Source organism: Hemicordylus capensis, chromosome 3, assembly GCF_027244095.1.
Source record: "Hemicordylus capensis ecotype Gifberg chromosome 3, rHemCap1.1.pri, whole genome shotgun sequence".
Lineage (NCBI taxonomy): Eukaryota > Metazoa > Chordata > Lepidosauria > Squamata > Cordylidae > Hemicordylus > Hemicordylus capensis.
Genome location: NC_069659.1, coordinates 38,966,071 through 38,982,732, shown reverse-complemented (window position 1 = coordinate 38,982,732; position 16,662 = coordinate 38,966,071). Strand labels below are relative to the sequence as shown.

General features: G+C 43.9%; 1 protein-coding gene across 9 annotated transcripts in view; it reads left to right on the top strand.

The window, feature by feature from the left end:
- Window positions 1–16,662, top strand: part of FLT1 (fms related receptor tyrosine kinase 1) — a 232,178-nt gene that overhangs the window by 191,303 nt on the left and 24,213 nt on the right. For 8 of the 9 annotated variants that reach the window (XM_053305539.1, XM_053305540.1, XM_053305538.1 and 5 more), the window contains 7 exons: window positions 400–513; window positions 848–936; window positions 3,941–4,103; window positions 4,460–4,557; window positions 9,315–9,437; window positions 12,986–13,097; window positions 15,795–15,894. In XM_053305539.1, the coding sequence (XP_053161514.1) occupies window positions 400–513; window positions 848–936; window positions 3,941–4,103; window positions 4,460–4,557; window positions 9,315–9,437; window positions 12,986–13,097; window positions 15,795–15,894 (799 nt within the window). The remainder of the gene's footprint in view (window positions 1–399; window positions 514–847; window positions 937–3,940; window positions 4,104–4,459; window positions 4,558–9,314; window positions 9,438–12,985; window positions 13,098–15,794; window positions 15,895–16,662) is intronic. The other variant, XM_053305535.1, reaches the window with a different exon arrangement.

The window sequence follows — 16,662 nt, the reverse complement described above, 5'->3', positions numbered from 1 at the left end:
CACTCAGATAAAGGTAAAGTGTGTCGTCAAGTCGGTGTCGACTCTTGGTGACCAAAGAGCCCGGTGGTTGTCTTTGGTAGGATACAGGAGGGGTTTACCATTGCCATCTCCCACGCAGTATGAGATTATGCCTTTTAGCATCTTCCTATATCACTGCTGCCCGAGATAGGTGTTTCCCTTATCTGGGAAACATACCAGCGGGGATTTGAACTGGCAACCTCTGGCTTGCTAGTCAAGTCATTTCCCCAGAGACTCACTAAAATCCTGCCAAGCAAAAGACTCAGCAACAAGTGTGTGATAATCAACAAGTACGGCAGAGGGTGAGGCTAGAAAGCTCTGTCTGGGAGTCTCTGAATCTCTACTACTAAAAAATAAATAAAAAATCTTTTGACCTTGCAGAAGGAGCCACAGCCAGCGAGTATAAGGCACTGATGACTGAGCTGAAGATCCTGACACATATTGGTCATCATCTTAATGTTGTGAATCTGCTGGGAGCATGCACAAAAGGTGGAGGTACAAAACATAAACACTATGCACTTGCTTGCCATTTTTGGTTGACAGTCCATTTACCTTAATCCTGTTTTGACAAAATTGGGAGTAAATACATGTATGAGAAATGGGCCTGCATTGAAGACACTGAAAATGAATTAAACTTTCCTAAGAATTGGTGTGAAGGGGGAAAGTATTATATAACAAAGGCTGGGTTTATGGCTGCGTGAAAATAGCACGGATTTCTTTCAAGTAAATGATTATATCCTTGAAACATATACCTGGGCTAATTGAAAGGATAGGGTGATCACAGCTCTTCTCCCTTCCCCACTAATAGTGTACTTGACTTGTTCCACAGGGCCACTAATGGTGATCGTTGAATATTGCAGATATGGGAATTTATCAAGTTATTTGAAGAGCAAAAGGAATTATTTCTCAGCAAACAAGGTAAACTTGCAAATGCCATATTTTATTTTTCTGGTTCACTTCCATCCCCTAACAAAAGAAACCATATTGTCTCTGTCTTGCTTACAAAGGCAAGAAGTGAATACGTTTGCTTTGATATACAAGTAGGAAAAAAACATGCAGGTTGTTTCGCCACTTCAGTAACTCAGGACAGGATTGACAGCACTACCGTAGTTGCCCAGTGCAAGAGGAGCATCTTCTATGTAATGTCTGGACCAGCCTAAAATGCAGCTCTCTATAATAAGACTCTGACCTCCGAACCTTGCACAGATGCAGTACAGAGACCACAGAGCAGGAGTATTAACCCTGCTCTGATGGGTAGCAACAGGACCATGGGTCTAGGAGTATGTTGATGACTAATGTGCACAATTTGAAGGGGTGGTGTAGCAGCAACAGCCCTTTATCCATAGCATCACGTTGTGGGTATCATTCCAGAACATAATGCAGGGGTAGCCCATGGGTCAGATCTGGCCTGGGAAACAATGTGATGTGTCTGCTTATTGTCCTACCAGATGTAAATCAACATGGTGTAAAAATATGCACATCGTTTCACTTATCTTTCAATATTTGCCACACGTTTATCTTTCAATATTCTATAGGTTATTCTATGGGGCAGGGGTAGATGACCTTGGCTCTCCAGCTGTTGTTGAACTACAGTGCCCATCATTGCCAGCCACAATTTACTGAAGCTTTAAGGTAGTTCAGTAACAGCTGGAAAGCCAAGGTTGCCTACCACTGCTATAGGGCATGCCCATCCTGAATACATGTGCTCTATCATTGTGAAGCCTTTACTGCTAGATTCTTAGGGGAAATGACCACTGCACATTAATTTGTTGACGTATGTATGTATGTATGTAATGTATGTATGTATAGGAACATACGAAGCTGCCATATACTGAGTCAGACCATTGGTCTATCTAGCACAGTATTGCCTTCACAGATTGGCAGCGGCTTCTCTAAGGTTTCAGGCAGGATTCTCTCTCAGCCCTAACTTGGAGATGCTGCCAGGGAGAGAACTTGGAACCTTCTGATGCTCTTCCCAGAGCGGCTCCATCCCCTGAGGGGAATATCTTACAGTGCTCACACTTCTAGTCTCTCATTCATTTGTAACCAGGTTGGACCCTGCTTAGCTAAGGGGACAATTCATGCTTGCTACCACAAGACCAGCTCTCCTGGTCTTGTATGTATGTATGTATGTATGTATGTATGTACTGTATGTATGTATGTATGTATTTCCCAAATACATCCAAGAGACAGTATTAGGTAATATTTTAAAAACTGAATATTGGATGGGATAGTGCTGCGTATTTCCCTAAGCCTGACCGTGATGATGCATATTCATGAGAAGTGGGGTGCCCTTCCCTAATCATTACTCTATGTAAGAGCTTGGCAATAGTATTCTGAATGTTCAGGTGGGTGGGTGTGTTTTTGCAGGGACTTGTGCAAGAGTTGTTCTGGGTGGATTGTGTCCTTAGATTTTATTTTGTTTTCTTTGAAATATTTTGTAGCCATATGTGCACATATCCTTGTCTAGTTATCACTATCTAGCAAGAACTCTGTATATTGAATGATTTTCTAACCACCAAGCATAGTTTTTAATCTAGATATGTTATTTGGATGTTCCTCACTGCCCGTCCTCTGGGCTATGAGGAACTGATCCAGCTCAAGAGAGAGAGACTGACTGCTATATTTCTGATTGTCAGACTGACTATCCATCCATCTATCATCCATTACATTTACTTTACCTTACGGATATTTATATACCTTATGGATATTTATATCCATATCATCCATTATCCACTATCATATTTATATATTGCTTTTTGGCCAGAGGCCCCCTAAATGCCTCACAAAAAGCTAAAAATATTATGCACTAAAACATACCATTTAAAACACAGAGCAGCAATAAAAATAGGGTCAGCACAATAAAAAAAAATTTAAGGGGAGAAATCACTGAACATCAAAAGATCTATAGAATGCAAAAATTTGAAGCAACAGTCCCGAGCTAAATGGGGGAGCCAGATAGAGTTGCCAGGTCCAGATGGTGAAAAAGTCAATATCCATCATCAAAAAAGTGGAGATAGAGGACACTTTTAACCAAAGAGGACTCAAAAAAGTCTCCACTTTGCATAAAATTTGCATGTGTGTATTGGTATTATATATGCACATTTTGATAACAATTTGATAATTTGAGAATATATACAGCTTGCCATTGTTAAGTTGATGACCAGGTGAGCTGTATGTCTGCTGTCTAGCCAACCAAAAGTTGGCTGGTCCCCCAAATAGTCTCTATTCCTCCTAATGCAAAAAACGAAAAGAAAAGAAAAGTCATTTGGTCTTGAAAATACTCACATGTCATCTATAAAAGTCCTTAGTTGGACATTCTAGAGCCAGATGTATCTCCTGAGCAAGGGAATGTAGGCACCACCACTGAAAAGGTTGTGTCTCACATATTCACCAAGATTGTGATGAGCAAGGCCTTATCAAATGAGGAGGGTGGGCAGACCCAGATGGGAGCTGGTGGTACTAGCGTGGGAAAGCTTTAGTATGGAGTTTGCTCATAATTAGCATGTGATGGATAGCTGTATTTTGGGTTGGGAAATATTTTTTCCTCCAAGACACATAGGCTAGTGACCTGGGATGAGAGTGTAAAAGACATGGCAGTCTGGGAAGATGTGGCTTTGCTTACTGGCTTGAATCTTACCCAAGGGACTTAATGTTCTTTCATGATGAACATTAGAGAAAGAAGTGAGAGTCTCCACCATTTAATATTTAATTGAACGGAAAGAGAGAAAGAACTGGGACACAATACAGCCTCACAAAGTCCTATTAGTTTTAAAGGGAGGGATTCAAACAGATGCTTAAAATTTCTACTGAAATCAATAGGTCTTAAAAGTGCTTAAATTTGGCTGGACCTGGTTTCTGTTCACTTCATCACATCTTCCATCCATGTTTGTCAATTTCCCCCCTTTTTGTTTTTTTTAAGGATGCATCCATTCAAGGGGAGCTGGTAGCAGAGGAGAAGGATGTTGTTGAGCCAGTCAGTGGTCAAAAAAAGATATTGGAGAGTGTCCCGAGTAGAGAGAGCTTAGCGAGCTCTGGTTTTCAGGAAGATAAAAGTTTAAGCGATGGAGAGGAGGAAGAGGAGGGTAAGTATTGATTCCTTCCTCTTTCTATATAGTCTGTGATATTTTTACAGCCTGCTCTACATCTTTGACATTTTCTTTCTCCATTTATCACCCTTATAAACATCCGTGGGAGATACGCAGATCCAAGAAAAGACGGTCTAAAATAAGTTTATTTACAGCATTACTCAGTCTGACAGGAAGATGTGTGATTCTTTCTTGGTCTCCTCCTTGGCTTTGCAGGAGCCTCTTGGCTTATAGCAAGAATTGTCTTTCTTCTCACTAGTGAACTAAGCTTCAAATACTCTACTGAGAGTATGTTTACCACAGGCAGGACAAAATCATGTTAACCCTGTGCGCTGTGCTGAATTGGTTTTCAGATCCTGATGAGTTTTACAAGAGGCCTCTCACCATGGAAGATCTAATTTCTTACAGTTTTCAGGTGGCCAGAGGCATGGAATTCCTGTCATCTCAAAAGGTCAGTTTATGGATATATTGATATATGAATCTATGTAAACCTTGTTGAGAACTTTTTCGTTGAAAAACAATGTTTTATTCTGTCCAGGCCTCATTTTTGTATCCAGTGATTTTTATTTGGATTTAAGCCTGTGGTTGTCAATTTTTTTGTGAAACTGCCAGCTTTATAATCATGCCTTGGGTCCCCAGAGGGGCACAGCGACAGTGCACCCTCTGTCAAAATTGGAAGGAGCTGCAATGTAGGCTTCTACTACATGGCCCTTGGCTTTTCACATCAGCATGCTGCTGCAGATCTCACAGCCAGTGTAGTATAGTGGTTAGAGTATTGCACTCAAGGCAGCTAACGTATCAAATTAAAATAATCAACCACTTTAAAACAAAAAGCACCACTTTAGCAGTCATAGTTTCCACCCACCACCATTGAAGAGTCTTGGATTATGGTTTGATGAGAATGCCTGGTCTTGTCTTTTGGCAGAGGCCCTGCTCCATGTCCCACCTCCGTCTGAGGTGCAACAAGTGGAGATGCATGTTATAGGGCCTTCTCAGTGGTGGCACCTAGGCTATGAAACTCTCAGTTTGGAAGGTTTGTCTTCCATGGCGTCCAGGTGTCAGGTGAAAACAGTGCTATTCTGATGTGCTCTCCCACCTTTTATGTTTTATTTTGGCTTCTGTTATGTTGTCTTTATCGGCTGTCCTGAATTTCTTTTTTATTTTATTGGTGGTTGTTTAAGGCTGCAGTCTGCACAGCGCACACTTCCCTAGGAGTAAGCCCCCTGGAACCAAATGGGACTTATTTCCAAGTAAACATGCATAGGACTGCACTGTGTTGTAATACTAAATGCTCATTAATAGATGCTTTGGGAGTTCAGTATGTAGAGGCAGCAGAGGCATCACAAGGCTGGAGGCAGCCCTGGGCCAAGAGGGAAGGATTGGCCAGCTTGGCTGCCACCGCCTGTCACATTACCACCCACCCCCCCATCTGCCACAGCTGCACCTACCTATTATGCACCAGTGTGTGGCCTGATGACATCGGTGAGCCACAATGGCCAGGCTGCGCAGATGCCAGTGAGCCGCTGTTCTCATTGGGCTCAGAGGAGCTCTGCTTCAAAACCACTGGAGCTGCATGGCTCGGTGGCATTATAAAGTGACCGGCAGAGTGCTGAGCGCAGAGGTGGAGTGTTGAGGAATTGGCCTATGACCCCCCAGAGACCTGCATCCCCAGGTATCCTCCCCTGCTCAATTGTAGCTACACAACTGATGGACAAAAAGGCAGTGTAGGATGTTAAATAAGTAAGTAAATAAATCAATAACAAACATTCCTTCTTGCAGCTCTCTGCTCTCCTTCAGCAAACCACAGTTCCCAAGGTTCCCTGGGGAAAGGAAATTACTAATCAACCAGTTTAAGGCTGTGGTATGGGTATGCCATGAGGATCAGACACCTGTTCTAGGCCATAGAATTTCTGTGTTATTTCCTAAATATATATTGAGGAAGACAGGAGTTACCCTGGCTGCTGGGAGTGCCACATTCTGACCTGGGAAACTCCCTGCTGCTAGGAAGCCTGCCGCATGGCTGCCGCATAAGGCTTCCAAGCCTGTGGTTCCTCTTCTGTGCAATCTACTGAAGCAAGCATATTTCAACACAGTGGAGATCAACCAGTTTATATGAATCAGTGGCAGTTTAGTTCACGAAAACTCGCAGAGGAAGGAAGGACAGTTTTCTTTTAAGGTCTATATATAAATATGTGTTTATTCATCTCTTCGTAATGGAAACAAAGGACTAGGTGACAAAATGAAAAGCATCTGTTGCAATAGAGTACATCACTTCCCATCTTTCCAGGAGCGCAATTATAATTGTGTGGACATGTTCAAAGCACACAAGCTTCCCGCCCCTGGGGCCTGTTGAGGGACCCACCTGTTGCCACCCCACCAAGCCCCCCGCTCCCCTTCATTGCCAAGTGGGAGCTGGTGCTAGCCCCTCTGCACTGCCCCCTGCCTTGCCACCACTTCCTCGCCCTCCCACTTCCTCCTCCACTTCTTATTTCCTGCCGCTTTTCTCTTCTGCAAGAGAGGAAGAGGCTCATTCACCCACTCACCGCCACCACCTCAAGGACCAGCCTGGAAATGATGGTGGACAGCAGTAGGCAGAGGAGTTGGTGGGAGCAGTGGGAGGAAACAGTGGTAGGGCTGGGGATGGCGCCAAGCAGCTAGTGCTGGCCCCCATGTAACAATGGAGGAGAGCAGAGGGGCCTGCTCCTGTGGTTCTGAACATGGCCCATATAGTGCTTCTTGTACCACTGCATCTTTCCCATAACCAGTTTCCGTATTTATCAGAATCAAAGATGACTCAGAATTTAAGATGATCCCTTAAAAAGTAGAGGTTAAATACAGGTTGTACATGCATTTATGTGAAAGGAGCAGGATTCTGAATTTAAGATGACCTCCTGATTTCTAATATCAAAAAACTTGGGGAAAAAACCCTAGTCTTGGATTCAGGTTAATACAATAGCTGATAGCTTTAACTGGAAGAGCCAGGGATTCAGGGTTGGTGCCAGGTTTTGAGATGGACCCTGGGCAACAACCTATGGGGCCTCACTGATGGTACAATGCTCCACTACTCCCTGGTGGCGCATGTGTGTGCATGCTAAAGCCCCTCCCCATGGTGCCTGCCCAGGAACCGAACGGACTAAAGTCCTCCTTTGAACCACCACCCACAGCTACACCAATGGTACTGAAGGAAGAATCTCATCCATTTGCAGCCTTGCTAATTTTCCCAGCTGGACACTTTTTATAGGACCTTGGCCTATGCCTGATGTGGTCGACTCCCGATAAGATTGAACATGGGACTTTCTGCATGCAAAGCACATGCTCTGTTGCCAATCTGTGCTTGGATTAATGGGTCACAAGTTGTATGATAATTTTAATAGGTACTTGCACCGTAAATGGTGGGTGTGGCTTAGAAAAATAGATGGAGATGGAGATGGGGATGGGGATGGGGCTCAGTAGTAGATCACCTGCTTGCATGCTGAAGGTCCCAGGTTCATTCCCTGACATCGCCAGGTAGAGCTCGGAGAGACTCCTGCCTGAAAACAAGAAGAGCTGCTGCCAGTTAGTGCAGACAATACTGTCTGTAGACAATATAGAGCTCATTCACGCAATCAGAAACTGTGTTCTACCAGGTTTGGGGATGTGTGTGCTCCCAATTTTTGGTTGTGTGGAAGCAAGGTGGGAGGAAAATCCCTTGCTAACTTGGCAAAGAGGCACCTTTTACATGTTGTCTCTCTTTATTTAGCAGGGGGAGAGTAACTGGCCCTATCCACCCCCAGCACAGTACCTCCAGTGACTGTTGCTGGTGTCTATCTTATGTTTCTTTTTAGACTGTGAGCCCTTTGGGGACAGGTTTCCATCTTATTTGTTTGTTATTTCTCTGTGTAAACCGCCCTGAGCCATTTTTGGAAGGGCGGTATAGAAATCAAATTATTGTTGTTATTACTATTACTATTATTAATAGGGATGTGCATTGAACTGGCGGGGTGCGGCTCAAAAGCCGCCCTGTTGCCTCATCAGACCAAAAGTGACAGGAAGTACCCGATGTACATGTGCATGTCAGGGGCGCGCACCTGACGTGCGCAGTGCATTGGGTACTTCATATCATTTCCGGCCCGATGAGGCAACAGGGTGTCAGGGAGATACGCTGCCGCCCCGGCGGACCCTTTTAAAGTGTAGCACTGGCAGGGGAAACACGGCAGGAGGGGTAAGAACACCCTCAGCCGCCGCTAAAGGTATCTCCCCCCCCTCCGCCTTCAAACCGGCCAAACTGCTGGTCGTTCATTCATGCACATCCCTAGAGGAAAATCTGAGTAGCTTTTCCTCCTACCTTGCTTCCACACAACCACTTCTATCCAGGTTTTCCTCTTACCTTGCTTCCGCACAACTGAAAATTAGGAGAACACACAGCTCCCAAACCCGGGTAGAACACAGTTGTTGATTGTGTGAATGACCTCATTGTCCACAGTGTAGACCAGGCATCCCCAAACTGCGGCCCTCCAGATGTTGCTGAACTACAACTTCCAGCATACCCAGCCACAAAAAATTATGTCTAGGGATGCTGGTAGTTGTAGTTCAGCAACATCTGGAGGGCCGCAGTTTGGGGATGCCTGGTGTAGACAATACTGAGCTAGATGGACCAATGGTCTGACTTGGTATAAGGCTGCTTCCTATATTCCTAACCTGATTTAAAATTCACAATAATTTAATGAACGTCTTCCGAAGTGTGAAAAGCTTTCCTTTAAAAAACAAAACAAAACAAAAAAACATGTTTTTAAAAAGGCAAATTTCTGGTTTGGCACACGTAAGTATTTAGTCAAGATTTCCATTCAGGTTCAGCTTGGCTGTCTAGAGAAAGCCTGAGTTTGTCTAAATTCCACCTACATATTTCCACATGATGGAAAAATCTGGTCATCTAAATGGTCACCCAAGTCCAAATTAATCTTGGATGTTATGTGTTTCAAGCTATATTAACCTCAGGATCTAAAGCAGTGTGACACATCACTTGATGTTAATTAACAAATTAAAGCTTCATGTGTTTGGATTCTGAATTTTTGTTTGGGAAGGAACCTTGTGGTTTGGTTGTTGCAATGCCATTCTATCTGCAACTGAACTTTTTTTTTTTTTTTAATGAAAATGCATGCATATTTTAAAAGGACATGAACAAGATTTAGGATATTTGTATTTAGGATTAAGGCACTGTTTCTGTTTTAGTGCATCCATCGTGACTTAGCAGCCAGAAACATCCTCTTATCTGAAAACAATGTTGTGAAGATCTGTGATTTTGGCCTTGCAAGAGACATTTATAAGAATCCTGATTATGTGAGAAAAGGCGATGTAAGTCAGGGCACTGCTTATTATTTGTCCTGCTGTTTTGTTTGTTGTTTTGAACGGCTCGCTAAAATGTTCTCTGAATGTTTACATTCTCTGTACTTAAAAGGCCCCTGAAAGCAACTGTGGATTTTTTATGTGAAGATGAGCAATCCAGATGAGCTGTATACATGATGACCGTTTGCATCCTCCACAACAATGCTCGGAAATGCTCACCAGCAATGTTTTTTAAATAGTTTACATGTTTGATATTTGTTTCTTGGCTAACCTTGCTAGATGAACCCGTGAAAGGTAGATAGATAGATCTTTATTATGGTACTTGACCAGGTACAATTAACAGCAATTACAGTTCATAACAGCCTACAGTCAGTACAGTCTATCGACTTAGCCCCATTTAGATAAGAAAAGTTCACATGGTCAGGTGCACTTCATTACCTAACTGACTGAGGGAGCCTTAACCATTATTTGACAAATTTTATACACAATCATGCAAAATTTGGCAACACAGGAAGTAACATTCTTATCAGAAAAAAGATGTTTTGTAAAATTCCATAGATCTTCCCAGCAAACCCGTTAAAAGAGGTAAAATCAATTTAGTGCATGGAGTGCTGTAAAAAGTGCAGTGAAGTAAAACATGCACCACATTTTCTACTTTCCCCTGAATCACCTGCACAAGTGATAAGGTATCTTTTTCTATCTGCCCTCCAACCATGCCAGTGGAAAAACGTTGAAACGTAAAAGGCTCTCTGATGTGTTGGGCATGTCACATTATAAAGATAACTTGCTGAGGATTGAGGAGCCATACCAGTATTAAGAACCCACCAGTTTTAATAACCCACCAGTTCTTAATATAATTGGAAAGTGTATTTATCTCCTCTTGTATTTCAACATCCAAGATGCACTGCTTCATTTTCCTAATGGCCTGTTCATACCTCTTAGCAATTAAGAATTCAGAGGAGAGTCCAAATGTAAGAAGTATTCTCTTCAGCTTTAATAACCACTTAGATTGGGACTAGTCCTCCAGAACTGGGGGGTGGGGGCAAGCCAACCCACTTGGGCAAAATTTGAATCTTAACCAGGATTTAAATATTGCCACACATACCCTGGTCTCAACCTTGTTCACCCCAGCCTCCAACCTAAGAGCAGAATTAGATACACCTTTTGACACCTGGAGGACTGCTCTTAAAATCTCTCTTAAGAGAGCCAGTGTGGTATAGTGGTTAGAGTGCTGGACTAGGACTGGGGAGACCCGAGTTCAAATCCCCATTCAGCCACGAAACTAGCTGGGTGACTCTGGGCCAGTCACTTCTCTCTCAGCCTAACCTACTTCACAGGGTTGTTGTGAGGAGAAACTGAAGTATGTAGTACACTGCTCTGGGGTCCTTGGAGGAAGAGTAGGATATAAATGTAAAATAATAATAATAATAATTTTTTTTAGTTTGAATAGCTTCTAATGGAGCAAAGTTAGTAGGTCTGGTGGCTGCTTCTGGATCTGAACCTCTCCCTGGTGTCCCAGGTTGAGGCAGTGGCCAGAGGTGCTTTCTATCAGCTTTGGCCGATATGCCGGCTGTGACCATTTCTTGAGATGAACGACCTCAGAGCAGTGGTACATATGCTGGTAACCTCCAGACTGGACTTGTGCAGTGCACTCTATGTGGGGCTGCCTTTGTATGTAGTCCGGAAACTGGAGTTGGTCCAGAATGTGGTGGACAGTTTGGTCTCTGGGTCATCTCGGAGAGACCCTATTACTCCTGTCTTGAAAGAGCTACACTGGCTGCTGATAAGATACTGAACAAAATACAAGGTGCTGGTCATTACCTATAAAGCCCTAAACAGCTTTGGCCCTGAATTTTTAAGAGAACATCTTTTTTGCTATGAGCCCCATCGCCTGTTGAGATCATCTAGAGAGGTTCGCCTGCAGTTGCTTGTCTGGTAGCTACTTAGGGACGGACCTTCTCCGTTGCTGCCGCTGGGCTTTGAACGTGCTCCCTGTTGAGATAAGAGCCTCCCCATCTCTGACAACTTTTAAAAAGGCACTGAAGACTTATTTGTTCACCCAGGCTTTTAATTAGATTTATAGTTTTAATACTTTCAATATTAGGTTTTAAATGATTTTAATGTTAATGATTTTAATTGTTAACCGCCCAGAGATGCAAGTTTTGGGTGGTATAGAAATATGTTTAATAAATAAATAGTAAATAAACAAAGGTCCCAATTGATAATAAATAAAGGTCCCAAATAAATAAAGGTCCCAAAGGTCCAAAAAGCAGCTGAGCCATTGATTTTATCTGAAACAGCTTAACAGCTGCTGGCACAAAATGCCGCCTCCTAGACCAGTTTAAACTTGTGTTCAAAGGAGGAATCTTTGTGTCTCTGTGTTTCTTCACTGGGCCAGGAGTGTAAGACTTATTTTGAGACATGCTCACCAAAACGTGGCTCAAGGACCTGTTGTTTCTGCTCAAGAACCTGTCAGTGCTGCTAGGGCTGAGCTCTGGAATATGTGGAATCACATCCTCTTATCTGAGGATGCCATCAAGGAACCTTCGTGTTCTGGAAGTGTTAAGGAGCATTGCTTTAGGGCATGTACAAAGGGTGTTTCCCTGATGCATAGTAAACCATATTCTATCTACATTCAGGGCTGCATGTCTTCTGTTTTTGCAGAAGTGCATTTGATATTGGGTAGAGAATGGAACATTCAGAGAATCACAGTTTTCAAGGTTTGAAAAGATGCCTTTCTCATGTGGAAGGGTGCCTGTGGGTCTAACCAGTGGTGCCTCTAATTTTTTCCATCTCTATGCAGAATGAGTTTTGTTCTGGATGGCAGTATCAAGGCACCTGCGTTCATAATGGGGCCTTCCTGATTCAACCTGAGCAGGACCTAAATTGAATTGAGCAGACATCCAAAAACTTGTGAGCGCGTGCATGTGCGCATGCCTTAGAGCAGGCCTGCTCAACTTAGGCCCCCCAGCTGTTTTTGGACTACAACTCCCATAATTCTCAGCCACAGTAGCCAAAAGCCAGGAATTATGGGAACTGTAGGCCAACATCTGCAGGAGGGCCGAAGTTGAGGAGGCCTGCCTTAGAGGGAACAGTGGCTCTAACCCAGGCATCCCCAAACTGCGGCCCTCCAGATGTTGCTGAACTACAACTTCCAGCATACCCAGCCACAAAGAATTGTGTCTAGGGATGCTGGGAGTTGTAGTTCAGCAACATCTGGAGGGCTGCAGTTTGGGGATGCCTGCTCTAACCCATTCGTTTTTGCTCCAATGTGGGCAGTTTTGCACAGGAGGATCAATTAAATTTGGTCTTGTTTGTGAACTTCAGCCTAAATATAGTTCGGTTAAACAGCACCTCATTCATGGCTACCTTTTGTGTTGCCTAGAAAGGAGCAGGGTTTCTCAAACTTGGATCCACAGATGCTGCTGGATTACAACTCCCATCATCCCCAGCCACAATGACCATTCGGGCTGGGGATGATGGGAGTTTTAATCCAGTAGCATCTGGGGACCCCAGTTTGGGAACTCATGAAGTAAGCCTTTTTGCTTTTGTTATAGGCACGTCTCCCTCTCAAATGGATGGCACCAGAATCTATATTTGATAAAATCTACAGTACTAAAAGTGATGTTTGGTCTTATGGAGTGCTGTTGTGGGAAATATTTTCTTTAGGTAAGTTACAATATTGCTTTTTAAATTAAAAATAATGTAAACATCTTACCCTGTCCTAAGGTCTCAAGAAAGCAAAACCACTAGGATAAAATACCCAATACTCTATTAAATATTGTCTGTTGAAGTGAGCTAACTTCACTCTTGCTTGCATGAACATAAGAACATAAGAACAGCCCTGCTGGATCAGGCCCAAGGCCCATCTAGTCCAGCATCCTGTTTCGCGCAGTGGCCCACCAGATGCCGCTGGAAGCCACAGACAGGAGTTGAGGGCGTGCCCTCTCTCCTGCCATTACTCCCCTGCAACTGGTCTACTTACTTTCCCCTACAGTCCCTATGGGCCACCAATGTGCTTTAAATGTACATAACAAGAATGTACATGTGGAAGCTCTTAATAGTTAGGATTCTTAATGAATCCTGATCCTGAGCGATCATGCTCCAGCTGCCTGCCTCTCTTAACATACTTAGCGCACTAGCACGAGGAGGAGCAAGAGCTTTAGAAGTCCAACCAAGGTAGCTGCTGCATGGGCGCATTGCCCCAGTTGTGTGAATACTACCAGCATCATATCAAGGATCAAATCCTGATCGTCTTGACTCTGCACTCTTAAGAACATAAGAAGCGTTATACTGAATCAGAGCAAGATCTAGTCAACCCACTATTCTTTGTGGGAATATTAACAACCAGTAGGCATGGGTAAGTCTGCCAGAAATTGCAGTGGACCACCAGTGGACTCCAGTCTAACTTTTTTCCATGCCCTTTTACAGGGTTCCCAAACTAGGGATTCCAGATCTTGCTGGATGAGTGTACGTGGTGGGCCTTTTCCTTCCAAACAGTGCCAGAAAACCAATCAGCAAGGGGAAAACATACCTCCAAAATTGCACTCAGAATATCGAAATGTTTTGATCAAAACAGGGCTGGTTCTGCTCAAAACTCGGAACAGGCCCTTTATTTAAAGGGTTTTCTCTTTTGAGCTTGAAACACTCGGAACGGTCTGTTTCAAGTCATAACATTTTGCCAGTGAAATGTTCAACACATCCCTAGAAATCAAAGAAGTTTTAAGATACTGTCAGATGCCCTGAAATTATTGGATAGGATGGGGTTTTCATCTTTCTTTCTCTCTTTCTCTTTCACCCTCTCCCTCCCTTCGGAGGGGTTTAGGGAAGAAGAAATCAATGTATGACTTGCAGAGTTCTTGTAATCAACTTAAACTGCATTCAGGATTACCTACTCCCAGATGATATAGTATCTTCAGCAGCCTTTCCCTCCTGCTTTTACAACCTTTCCCTTGAAGCAAATCATTCAAGTCAACAACACTACCACCCAGCAACTTCTCCATGGGCATTGATATTCTCAAAATTATTAAGACAAGCAGCACCTTTTCCCACACGTTGGGTGATGGCGGGGGTGTAGGAAACCAGCAGCAGCAGCAGCAGCCACAATCACCCCTTGGGCCACACAATGCCAGGCAGTTGTCATTCACAGCTGCTTCCTCCTTTTACTAATCAGTGGGTCTCAGAGGCAAAGAAATGCTTAACAATCGTCTGGGGGTGAACTAGAGCATGGCATCCAAGATGAAAATGCTGAGTGAGGCATTTTTTGTTCTTAAAAAAAAAAAAAAGCGAAATGCAGGATACAAACTCCATCCTGCAAAGGAAACAACAATTTCATTCATCAAAGAAGAATGATAGAAGAGACAGACACAACAGCAGAGGAAACCGGTCCATGCACACAGTTCCTTAGACAAACAGTCTTTAGTCATCGAAATATGTGTTGCTGGGGGAGCGCCTGCCTCCGAATTAACTCTTGCCACCCTGGGAAAGGTTGCCCAGCTGAAAATGAGCTCAAGGGAAAGAATGGAGAGAACAGAATAAGCCTATGTTAACTCAATAGTGAAATCAACTGCTGTATATTTATAGTTTAATCAATTGGTGTAATTCAATAGCTATATCAATTGGTGTGAATGTTTAGTTAAATCAATCAATATAAGTGTTCTCTGGGCCTAGCCTGCTTTACTCGTCTGAAAAAGGACAGACTTGATACATGGAGAGAAGGGAAAGGCACCAACAAAAGCTGTAAAGCTGTGAGATGACCAATGGCACACACAACAGTTCTGTATGTGCACATGTTCCTACAAATGGCTGTGATGGGCATGCTAGGTGTTTGCATGAGCCGGTTCAGCGCCTCCTTTGGAAACCATTTCGGTGGGGTGGGGAGCAGTTCCCTAACCAGTCCTCACTTGCTCCACTGCCACCCTACCATTTTTCAGGGCGTGGCACTTGCCCTAGCAGTGGCCGTGCACAGCTGCAGCCTGTTCCCTGCAGAGAGTGTGCGCGGTGTTGGCGCACACATGGTGCCCACGCATGTGCTATTGCTAGGGTGAACACTGCGCCTGGAAAGGGAATTGTTTACTGGCTCTGTAAGAGAACCACTCCCTGCCATGCCAGCCCTCATGCACATCCCTACTAACAGCTTACTCTGCCTAGTACTCTCTGCATGGTCCCTCCCATTACAGCAAAAATAAAAACAAAGGGGAAAAAAATATCTTGCTTATTTTAAGGGCCTTGAGAACACTCAGCCTCTAAGAGGATGCAAATGTTATAACATGTTCATATGTGCAGAAAGTAACTATTTTTTTAATTTTTGTGTGTGTGTGTTTCTGGTCCAAACATAGATTACATTTTTAAATTCTTCTCTTTTAGGTGCATCCCCTTATCCAGGTGTTCAGATAGATGAAGATTTTTTCAACAAGTTAAAAGAAGGCATAAGAATGAAGGCCCCAGATTTTGCAACAACAGAAATGTACGGTTAGGAACATAGGAAGCTGCCTTATACCGAGTCAGACCATTGGCCCATCTAGCTCAGTATTGTCTACACCAGTGTTTCTCAACCACCGGTCCCTGGACCGCTGCCGGTCCCCAAAGGGTTGAGTGCCGGTCCCTGACTGGGAGTCAAACCCCCCCCCAACTGAAATCAAGGCACTCACTTCCTCAATTTTGCACATGGCATGGAAGAGGAAGAGTATCACGGAAGCATGGGACCCTTCTTGTGCCTTGCCTCCATGTGATGCTGAGATCTTCCTACAGTTATCTTATTCCCTATCTTTACAGCTTCAAACTGTATGTGGTGCAGGGGCATGGAGGAAAAGGTATGGCAGTGGGCGCCACTTGAAGGGCTGCTGGTTCTTGCATGCTCATTGTTTGCAGCCAAAGGTTGGTTGATTGAAACCCAGCTGCCTGTTGTGGTCGAGGCGCCTTGAGAGGGAACGCTGTTTCCCTCTTGCATCAGTGGGGCTTGCTTGTATGTTGTTTTCATTGGCCCCATGTAGCTTTTGAATTTTTCTAATGGCCCAACATCCCCTCTCCACTGAGTAATCAGAAGCACCTCCACCACCACCCCGCACATACTGAAGACATACTGGAGACAAATTTGTTCACCCAGGCTTTTAGATTCAGGGGTTCTCAACCTTGGGTACCCAGATGTTGGTGGACTTCTACTCCCATAATCCCCAGCCATAATGGCCAAATGCCATTGTTGTTGGGGGTTATGGGAGTTTAACTGAGGGACCCA